This window comes from Chelmon rostratus, chromosome 8 (genome assembly GCF_017976325.1).
Source record: "Chelmon rostratus isolate fCheRos1 chromosome 8, fCheRos1.pri, whole genome shotgun sequence".
In the NCBI taxonomy this organism is placed as follows: Eukaryota; Metazoa; Chordata; class Actinopteri; order Chaetodontiformes; family Chaetodontidae; genus Chelmon; species Chelmon rostratus.
Genome location: NC_055665.1, coordinates 15,741,664 through 15,753,350, shown reverse-complemented (window position 1 = coordinate 15,753,350; position 11,687 = coordinate 15,741,664). Strand labels below are relative to the sequence as shown.

General features: G+C 44.3%; 1 protein-coding gene across 1 annotated transcript; it reads right to left on the bottom strand.

Moving 5' to 3' along the window:
• Positions 1-7,260: 7,260 nt before the first annotated feature.
• Positions 7,261-10,121, bottom strand: LOC121610861 (chemokine-like receptor 1). The gene is made up of 2 exons (XM_041943166.1): positions 10,099-10,121; positions 7,261-8,735 (listed from the first exon to the last, which is right to left on the bottom strand). The coding sequence occupies exon 2, from the start codon at positions 8,719-8,721 to the stop codon at positions 7,612-7,614; it is 1,110 nt and encodes a 369-aa protein (XP_041799100.1). The 5' UTR covers positions 8,722-8,735; positions 10,099-10,121; the 3' UTR covers positions 7,261-7,611.
• Between the last annotated feature and the right edge of the window lie 1,566 nt (positions 10,122-11,687).

Below are 11,687 nucleotides of genomic sequence, written 5' to 3'. Positions count from 1 at the left end.
ACCAGGTCAGCTTCAGACCTACAGTTACTAGACTGGAGCACAGGCTGATTTTCAGTTGTAATTTATACTTTGATTAGAAACCCTCCACACAGAATGGTGTGGCTACAATCCTCGGGCGAGGTGGAGAAATACCATGCCATACCAGGTGCATCCTCCTTTATAATTCTATCCATCATCCACAGTGACATAGTGAGTTTATCACACACAGGCCCATTTTTTTTTGAGAAGAAGTCAGAACCCACCAATATTGGATCTAGCTAGTTTCTGAATCATCACATTACAAAATGGCCCTTTTTGCATTCATACAGTAAACATCTGCAATGTCTCTGATGCAATAGCACAGAATCTGACACTGACAGACTCACATTTCCATATTCTTATGCTGTTGTTCCACAGGAAATACCCAAAGATTGCCTTGGGTTGTGCCACCTCTACTTTGACTATTCTCTGGCCTGCGCATGTTTTCCAAGTGTGTGGAAACAGTGCTGAATACTCTGAGGAAGACACAGAAGTGTGAATGCTGACCTACATCAACAAATAGCTGATTCTCAGATTCTCAGTGCCTCTGCTGCGTGGAGATAGAAGCTGTGGTCACGGCAGAGGAGGTCATGGTTTCTGATCAGACTCATGTCAGCCCTCAATTGGTGGTCTGCCTGGGGCAGTTTAACATGAGGAATCAACAGCGTTGTTTGGCCCAACTGGAATCGTACCTGAACCACAACAAATGATGTTAGGCTCACATACCTGGTCTAGCCCTGAGCAATGTGGCCTTTGCCAAGAGTGAGTTAGAGGACATGTGGTCTGGGAGTCATCTCACCACATCAACGTTTTGAAGCTTATTGCAGTACACAAGGTTGAAACTGCTTTTTAGTTTGAGCAAGCACAAGACTTTCCTCCACACACTACTGGCAAAAACAAAAACTTTCCCTGATATGGATCATAAACCGAGGGCACTTCTCCAATGACTCAGCAGCTAGCTCATTGGTTATTGGATGCTACTGCACGATTCTAAGTCTATCTATTGGAGATATTGAGAAACTGTGACTTGTTTCACTGGAACCACTTTATCCACCACGGCAAATCCGGTCAGAGAGTAGACACAGACACAGTTCAGGTTCTTTTTATAGAATTGAATGGCTGCAGCATTACAGGCAAATCTTCAGTCTACTGAACTGACTTTTAGGATAAACGTAGGATGTGGAATGGTTTTTTCTTCATGAACGCACTCTGTGGGGAATGAGAAGCAGCCTCAGTGCAGCATGTGCTCGTTAACTCCACACACACACACGGGGTGGATCTCATTTCTCAAAATTGTCGTTTCCTCGCTCCTCGATCCTCGCTCGAACCGGAAGTACTTCTGGTCCGCCATATTGCCGGCCGTCCCAAAGCGAAAATTGCGGCTCTGAGGAGCGAGGATCGAGGAGCGATGAGGGCCCTCGGAGGAGCTATGAGCGAGGCTACATCAGTGCATCCTACCCGGAAGTCTGTCAACTGAATGGTATGAAGACTCCGCCCCCACAGCTGTCACGTTTGAACGAGGTGGAGGAGAAAGTGCGCTAGTGTAAATATCCTGCAGTGAATGGCTGTAATTCAGATGAGCCAAACAACGCTACGTTCTCCAAAGAACATGAGGATCCGTCATGTTTCAATCACGTAAGAGATGATGTATAGTAAGCAGGGTCGATAGGAACCTGCTCACTATTATCCCGCTTTGAACTCTGCTCACTACTAAAGCATTCAATATAAAGTGACACAAAATAGTGACTAAAACATATTTATTGATTTAAAATGAGTCTACTCTCGTCTGTCACCACTCTCACTGCGAAGCGGCTCTGGTTGAGTAGCAACTGCCTCTCAATGTGCGCAGGCCGGCAGGCAGGAAAACTTATTTCTTTACAGATATTCAGAGAAATCATGTCAAATGTGGAGAAGTGACGGGATATCCCAGACCTGAGAGAGACGTAGCTGGAGACAGAGTTTGGTTTACCGCTGTTATTTCTACTGATGGATAAAAGTCCCGCAGCAGCTGATTTCTGCGTTCAGCGTCAGACATTGTCTTCAGTTTTGTCTCCACTAAGCAGTCTTATCTACAACCTGTTCTTACACTAACACATCGGCCTCTCGTCACTTGTTCTGCGTGTTATCTGAGTGAAATAATGTGTTTCATGGTTTGTCGGTTTGCCTTCATTGGTCTGAAATGTGTCTCATTGAACAGGACAGAAGACACAGCGAGGCTGATAGAGTTCAGGTCAGAAAATGACCACCTGTTCACCTGGAAGAGACTGCAGCAGGTCCAGCTGTGTCGCGTCATCAGAAACAGACGTCGCTTCACGTGACGCTTCAGAGGAAAGGATGTCTCAATTCTCATAAAACATATTTCCTCATTTCTTCTCTCCTTGCGTGGTTTCCTTGAGTCCTCTCATGCATCCCTGGTGGGAGGGACTAAGGCGCAAGGAAAAGACGCAAGTGAGGGAAACGAGGATGCAATTTTGAGAAATGGGATCCACCCAGGGCAAACATTATGAGGACCCTACAGCACACCTGAGCTGTCCATGAAGGTGCCTCACTAAAATAAACAATATAACACCCTGGTTTATTTAAATAACAAGGAATTTACAAGAGCCGCACCCTGAATAGCATGGCTATTCTGCAACAAAGTAAATTCCCTAAGGGCCTACAGTAGTCCCTGGATCAGGTGTCCCTGAACCGACATCCTCGTCTGGAACAGCCGGCAACTGGACAAGGCAAGCTAGGTAAGTCTTGTCCCCAACTTGGACCCTAGCTGACCGAATGCATCCATCGGCACTGGCATTCAACTGGACCACCTTCCCGATGGGCCAATGGGCACGTGGCAGCTGAGGACTTGGTAAGAGATGGTAAGTAGTTTCTTAGGAATTGCCCCCAGAAGTGGTCCACTATCATTTGACAATAACGCCACCGCATCCTGGTGAGTGGGTCCGGAGTGTAGGATACCTGTGGCAGGGAAGCATCCCGCCGCCCCATCAACAACATGTTTGGCGTCACAGGATCCAAGTCAGCAACATCTGAAGACACATATCCTAGGGGTTTCGCATTAAGAATGCCTTCCACCTCAACCAGGACTGTAAGCAGTCAGCAGTAAGCACTTCTTCCTGGAGAGACTGAGAGCCGATAACAACCTGCAGAGCTTTCTTGACAGATTGTATTTCCCATGCACCCGCAAAGTGGGGCCGGTGGGTTGAACTTAAACGTGATGCGCTGCTTGGCAAGTGCTTCCTGTACCTGTGTCCCCAAGTGCTGTGTGAATGGCTGCTGGACCACCTCTGGTGCCGAACCTGACGGGCTCTTTGGCTGTGATCAGGTGGGTGCAATCTGCACCGATTAGCAGTAATGGCTGCACCTTACTGAAGTTCTGTAGCTGGAGGCCCCTCAGATGGTGATAACGGCTGCCGTCACGGGGTAGGATTGCTCTGACCTTGCTAGTCTACTGGCTGTAAAGGCACCCTTCACCAGGTGTTGTTCTGAGGGTTTTATGAGTGAAGCCACATGGAAGTCAACTGATGCACCAGTAAGGTGTCTCGTATCCTGGTGGATTGTCTGCAGAGTGAGGGACTCAGCATTGCCTGTTAGTTCCAAGTGTCGAGCAGCAGCTGGCAGTACTCTTGTGCGCTCTGCCCCATCATACAGGATCGCGTAGGTTTCTAGGGACTTGTTCCCATGGCTGATAATAACTGGCACCACCTTGAGATATACTTTTCCTCCTTGCTTAGAGTTGGCGAGTGAGGCACGATCTTTTGGCGTGATGAGATAGACACGAGGGCCTGGCTTGGCAAGAGCACGGAGGACTCTGAGGTGAATCCCCTGGCATTCACTGCATGGTTTCTTCAAGGTGCAGGCCTGCTGTTCATGGTTGGTGCGACCACAATTCCGACAACACTTGCCATCTGTTATCCACTTCTCTACCTCTTTTGGTGAGTGCTGGACGATGTCTGGACATTGTGACAGGTAGTGTTCAGCACTCTTACAAAAGAGGCACATCCGTTTGGACTTCTGCTGCTTGACCTCTGAGTGTCCCTGGAGGCTGGCCGTTTTCAGGTTTTGGCTTGTCGGAGCTGTGATAAATTGATACGGGTTGGTTACGTGGCCTGGCTGCGGGAACCTGTCTATCCCTCTTGGGGGATTGTGCTCCTTCAGTACGATGGCGCTGCGCCATTTTAGCAGACAATCTTTGAGCTTCTGCCTTTACCTTGAGCCAGTCAGAGAGGTCCCGAAGGTTGTATGGGTTTAGACTGTTGATGCTGAGGCGGCCATGAGCCTGTAGGTGTTCCACAAAGCCATCCCTTAATTGTTTGGGGAGCTTGCTAAGGAGCCAATCAACGTGCCCAGTTGACATCACTTCCATCCCGTTAGGGCCTTCCAGTGATGTCAGCATTCCCACTAGCAGGTTGACACTAAGGGCAAAGCTCTGGAAGGCTTTGGAGTCCCCTGCTTTGAGGTCAGGAGTGTTGAGGATTGCTGCAATCTCACTTTGTGCAAGTTGGTGTGGCTGCCCATATTGCCTGCATCGCGGCAGTGTAGGGTTGTGCATAATGCCTGCAGGACTGGGCTATGAGCCGAGCTTCATCCAGGACCAACTGCTCCATAAGAACACGGTACTTGTAATGTTCAGAAAGTTCAGTGTGGGGACTAAGTAGGTAGTCTCGTGCCATCTTCAGGTCGGCAAATTCCCTCTCGCTGTCATGGACCAGCTTAGGCACTTAGGCAGGTACTGGAATTGGTTGCCTGGGAGCCTGGAGTGTGTATGGTACCTGTGGTATACTGAGGCTGAAGGGCATACTGGACCTGCGTGGGGGGCACAGGCTGATACAGCGCTGGACCAGGTGTTGGAGGCACTAGGTGACAGGCTGACTGGGTTGGTGGAGCAGGCTGGGGCTGGAACACCGGTTGTGGATGATGGGTCAGCTGGTAACATGGCAGCTGGTATGCTGGCTGTGTGGAGATGACAGGAGGAGATTGATATATTGTCTGCTGGGGCACAGCAGGAGTGTTTGGTGGTTGATAGTTAGACTGCCAAGGTGTGCCTGCTGGGTGTTGGCTCACTGGCTGGATAGCAGCTGCAGTGGATAGCTGGTGTGCAGAATATGGGGTTGTTATAGCCTGTGTTTGAGATGCAGGCTGTGCAGATGTATACAGACATGTAGAGTATGCGGGTGTCATTGGCAGGGATTGATACTGGGCCTGTCCAGCTAATTACATGCTGCCATGTTGGATCTCTACAGGCGATGACACAACTTGGTTTGGCTGGTAGGCTGGCTGGTACCCTGATGCTGTTGACATTTGTTGACCCATGTGACCTACCGCCTGCATGGCCGGGACATTAGATGGCACCAAGGTTATACCCATCACTGTTGAGGGTGGTGGCCTGGAAACTGCTCCGAACCGTGGTGCGGAGGTTAATGTGAGATGCTACGTCCCATTGAGTTGCCTCATCAACTGCTGCTGGTGGGGAGAGACGGGGAGGGTGCCTGAACGCAGTGTATGGCTGGTTACCTGTAGCGGCAGAGTCGGTCTGCAGGCTAAGTGACCGCAGCTGCTGTGCGCTGGTGCTCTCACTGTCATCATTTAAGAGGGCAGCATGAGGCATGAGGGACTGTGGTAGACTAACCTTATAGCCTTGCAGATATGCTGTAAGCTGTCGTGGTCTTGCTCCTCCCTGTGCTCCACATTCACCTGCTGCAGTTCTCTGTGTGTCCATGGCACCGACGTGGGTGAAGTGCTCGACATTATGAGGACCCTACAGCACACCTGAGCTGTCCAAGAAGGTGCCTCACTAAAATAAACAATATAACACCCTGGTTTATTTAAATAACAAGGAATTTACAACACTATCTTATCTCTATAATTTCCTTCCTCTCAGCAGATGGAGGATTTCAAGAACATCCGTATCAGCATGTTCAAATTTCACCTGAAATTTAGAAACTCCTATGCGTGTTCTTGAGAAACTGCTGTCTGGTTTCAGGAAGTACAAAACTGCCTCCAAACACAACTGGCAGTGCTTTATTATCAAACAAATCAAATAAATGCACAAATAAATGTCTACTCTTTATAATTTATCAGTGACAAAGGATTAAATAAAATACTTATATATATATATATATATATATATAATTATATATATATATATATATATATCTTACATATCTCATAAATGACACGATTCAAGAGAACATATTCAACACACAAACTTTTGTGAAATTATATAATACCCAGTGTGCATAATGGGTGGAGAATAGTCAAGGCCAAATAATATTTTGTGATGGAAAATAATGATGGAAAAAAACTAAAAAAACTGCAATAACAATCATAATGATAATCATCATATCATCATCATTACTATTTAGACTTGAAATAAAAATCAAATCAAAGAAGCTTTTGCAGACAGGCACATATAACATGTGACAATATTCATGCCCACAGTCTTACATAGATATGTGTGTGACATTTCAATCAAAAGTATTCATATTTATCAAACCAGCAGTCAAAATTCAGGTGGATCATGGTGTCACCACAAAGCAGCAATGCACAACAAGAAATATATTTCAGTGTGATTTATGCAGTGAAAATGACCATACAGCTCAGGCCTGTTCCATACATTCATTTACACTTTTTGCTATTCTTATTCTTTCCCAAAATGCACCAAGCTCCTCTCGCCTCCTCTCCCTCTCTATCTGTACAAATACTTATCCCATAACTGCATGTTACTCACTCGACATCTTCTCTCTCCTGTAATTTTGTGCTTTCTCATCTCTCTCCTTTCTCCACCTGTTGCCTTATCTTACCTCTTGAGCTGTAGAGACACGTTACATCTCTGTGTGGAACTTGCTTTGTGCTACTGTATGTTCTCACTCAAGCCAACCGGTCGAGGCAGATGCCCACCCGCCCAGGGCCTGGTTCTGCTCAAGGTTTTAAAAGGGAGTTTTTCCTTGCCACTGTCGCCATATGTTTGTTCATGGTGGGAGATGTTGGGTCTCTGTAACTGATATTTTAAAGAGTACGGCCAAGACTTGCTCTGTATGAAAAACACCCTGAGATAACGTCTGTAATGACTTGGCACTATACTACTACCTCGTTCAACAAAGCTTTAAGGTTAAAAAACAAGTAAAATATTACCATCAGTTCCTTCCATCACAGTGTAAATACTGTGGCTGTAGTTGAAAGGCGGCACTCTTCGGTTAGCCAACCATGAGTAAAACTCACATAAATCATCTATTAGGTTGGGATGATGTTTACAGCTTGATTTGAGGGCTCTTGTACAAAGACAACCAAAGCAAAAAAAAAGTAATCTGATACATACATTTGGATTTGTGTCACAATGCTTTGCTATGCGTAGTAGGGCTGGGCGATGTCCACAGTGAAATATCATGATGGACGATGATATTGTTGCTGATTAGGGAAGGGGTTGTCAGTCTTATTGACTGCTCTTATAAGGGGACTATAATTTTTAATAAACACTCCTTTAAGATTTTTATATATATGTATGTTGGATATTAATTAAAATTGATATTCACCATTTCTAAGCCACCTTAAATCATTAAATCACAACATTATGGTGGTAGAGGGGCTCACAACTTCTTACACCTCAGTACTAAGCACTGACTTGTCTTTGCTGTGACTGGTGTCCACTGACTTTGCATCAGTGTGAGAGCGAGAAACCTCGTCCTGGAAGGCAGTCTCCAGTGCATTCAGGATGGATTTGCGGACTTTATCTTTGAAATCTTGGCCCATGAACACATACAGCAGTGGATTCAAGCAACTGTTGATAAAGGCCAGGCTGGTTGCTATAGGAACTCCGATAGTGGTGACATGGTCCAATGTTGCATGAGTAGCCATCTCATTTACCAGCTCAATTAGAGCCATGATGTGATAAGGAGCCCAGCACAGGAAAAAACTGGTGATAACAGCAGCAATAATCTTAGAGGTCCGTCCTAACTGGCTGGCCAGGGTGCGGTTTCTTCTGAGACGATGGATTATCACAGCATAACAGGAGACAATGACAGTGAAGGGGACAACAAATCCCAGGAGGAAGCGGGTGATGGTCATGGCCTGGAGACGAAAATTTCGCAGCTCGATCACAGACGGTGTTGTATAATCATCAGAAAATGCGAAGTTATTGAAGCAGACAATGATGTCGTCGTTGTTATATGACGGCCCCGTGTCCCTAAAGATGAAGTATGGAGCGCTGAGAATCAGAGCCAGTACCCAAACACCCAGACTCACACCGGACGCCTTGCGTACACTTCGGTGGTTCTGGGCCCAGACGGGCCACACCACAGACACACATCTGTCCACACTGATCACCACCAGAATGTAGACGCTGGAGAACATGTTGAGAAAGCTTATGGTGCTGTTCAGTTTGCACATGAACTTGCCGAAAGGCCAGTGGAAATCCATAGCTGTGTACGTCACGCTCAGGGGCAGGAACGCTGTGAAGAGGAAGTCGGCCACGGCAAGGTTGAGGAACCAAACTGTGTTAACAGTTTTCTTCATCTTGAACCCGGTCATCCAGATAACAACTCCATTCCCCAGCACGCCAAAAACGAAGGCCAGGCTGTACACGATGAGCGACATGGTGTGAAGAGGCTTTCTCAGCTCAGCATACTGATCAAAATAGTCATACTCAGTGTCATTGTTTCCATATTCATGTGTTGTGTTGATGTGATCAGAAGTGGTGTTCACTTCCATAATTGCCTTGAGACCTGCAATGGCAACATGAAGAAACAATATGAGCTTTGTTTTCCTGTTTTAGCTATTTACCTACAGTACCAAATAGATGTCAATAGCAATAACGATAAAATGATGCAAGAGACTACTAGAATGTCAATATAAAACGAAACGCTACTCAAAGACACAGATTACAATAATATGTGCAAATGAGCACATCACAGAACACAAATATCTTCTCATTTGGCTGGATGACAAATGCACATTTAAATATTATGTGGAAACTCTTCTCGACACACAGCAGCTGAAGCTTGGCTTGCAGCAGCTTCCCTCTCAGTTGAAGTAAGATGTTTGTTGGAACAGTTTTTCTCTCAGTTCTGGTCCGTGGGGATGTCAGATATTGACATGTAAAATAAATATAATGAAATATATGAAAACAGCTATAATACCAACAGCATCTATAATAAATTTAGGTTTAAGTGACTCTGTGACCAGAGCTCACCTGTCCTGTCTTACAGCCATAACAAAAAAGATACTGTAGGGTACTTTTATACCACATGACACTCTGCATGGAAGATTTCAATTTCGCCAGGACAGTCGTTCATCCATCTCACACACATTAGTGCAGAGAGAGGAGTGACTGAGGCAGCTCTGCTCTGTGCAACCTGAAGGTTCTTTAAAACACCTTTTTCTGCAGCATGTGAGCAACATGACAACATCAGTCATGACACAACATGTGCAGAACTTTTCCATGAAATAGCGACGCCCTTTTCCCATTTTGGAGTCTGTGTTATCAATATGGTCATACCGAGACAGAAGGGCGTTAAATCACAGATAAGTTGAGCAGTGGCATGAGCAACAACATTTCGACTCTCAAATGCAATGCATTTGGTTTGGGATATGTGTAGGACTAATGGTTTCTGTGGCCCCAGTGACTGGTTGATGCTGCAGGAGCAGGTCTGGCGAATTCTGTCTTTGCTCACAGAATAATCTGCGTTGTCGCCTAAAAATCAGAACAGTTCCGCTTCACAACCAGCTGTCTGTTTTCTCTCATCCACTGACTTGTTATTTTTGTTTCTTCATTTTTCTACAAAAAACCCCCCCAAAAAACTGAAACACATCACATGCGGTGCACGCATGAAACAGAAAGCAATCTGTGGACCAAAAGTTTGAGCAAAGTCAACAACTTGACAGCAGCCAGTTTTTCAGCTTCTAAGATCAACATTAGCCCTGAAATGCAGCAAGCTCTCTGAAGTAAACCAGCTTATCTTATTTAATTAGTTCTAATTAACTGCTTTCTTATCCAACTCTGTGTTGAGATCTCTCAAATCAGACTGTTTTGTCATATTTCTTTAAAGGACTAATCTAAGATGATGATTATCAGTCATTACAACGTACCGCTCTCAAAGATCTCCAGTCGGTTGAGGATGAAGCCGCATTATAACAGGATGCCAGATTTTTATAGACTAACGTGAGGGTGGTAATGACGTCACCTCCCACGTGGAGGAGGAGCCGCACGCACGCACAACGCAAAACAAAACAAAACAAAACAAAGTGTCTTGATTGACAGATGAAGCTACATGATACATGAAGTCTAGTATTCACTGGAAGAGCCCCTTTCTGCTGCTGAATTAGCATCTGGACATGAACTCCAACTCTCTGAAGCAAGAATATATCTTTTCCTGACATCTAATGTGAATCAGTCTTAGTGTAAGGATAATTGCAGAAGTCTAGGCTGTAGAGAGCGATCTAAATGTTGCCATGTTTTTTTCACGTATAGAATGTGAACATAAATTTACATTAATGTCAAGACTATTTAAAGAATAAAATTAACAAATTCATCATAAATTCTACCCATTTGAGTTCATTACAATAGGACTTTATGTAAAAGCTGCTGATAATAACTGACTTGGGCACATACTCATAATATTTACACATAATAACAAATGGCTGATGATTTTCCCACTTCCTGGTTTGACTGGAATGCACTTAAAAGGGCTGGAACGTGGCGATTGATTTGCAGCCATTAATAGCGTGAACAGATTTGCAGCACCGTTTGCACTATTAAAGGCTACAAATCAGTCAGTGTGCTCTGGTGGTTTTTCCCTCTGTCCTTGATCTGAGGAGCAGAGGAGGGGTTTCTGGCACAACTTCACCTACCTCCAAGGTGCACGGAGAAGAGAAAGAGCCTGAGGAGGTCTGAATAACACTTGCAGTATGAAGAACAATTTTATTGTAGGAGCGACATGTTTTGCCTTGTGGCCTTGTGGCCTCGGGGTCATCATTAAAAACATGACAAATAATATTTAACTCTTTGATCTGAGAAGCATGATGATGTGTAAAACAGCTCTCTCTACTGGCAAAGATCAGTAATGATAATAACATTGGAAAGTAATTACACAAAGTACATCCTGTGATTATCTCCTTGTTATTTACGATAAATTATCATCACGCGTCAAATTACAGGAGCCGTCTATGTGATACACATATCTCTCCTTCTGTTTATATACTAGATAAAGAGAGATGTTATGTGGAAGAACAGTCATGTCTGAATAAAGGTTTAGTAATAGAAACAATGGTAACAACAACAAAAAGACAATAAGTCTTCATCATCATCATCATCATCATCATCATAATCATTTATGGACTCTTAGTAGAGTTTGCCATTAGGGATAAAAAAAAGAAAACAACTACACCAAAATAAACCAAATTATCATTTATTTTGTTAAAATTAAAATAAAGCTTTTATAGAGAGGTTATACCAGAGCCATAGCGTACATAGAATAAGTGTGCATATCAAGTTTTACAATTGGATTAGTCAACAGGTAATTAATCATAAAAAAATTGTAAAGTTTTGATCTTTTAAGTTATTTTTTGGGTTTAAAATATCAAAAATTAGCTGGTTCTTGCGTCTAAAATGTAAATATTCTGTGCTTTTTCTTTGTCCTTTTTGATAGTAAACTGGATATTATTGGGATATAAAAAAA

What these genes read in the sequence shown, in the direction of transcription:
- LOC121610861 (XM_041943166.1), bottom strand. Translation starts at nt 8,721, where the DNA reads ATGGAAGTGAACACCACTTCTGATCACATCAACACAACACATGAATAT.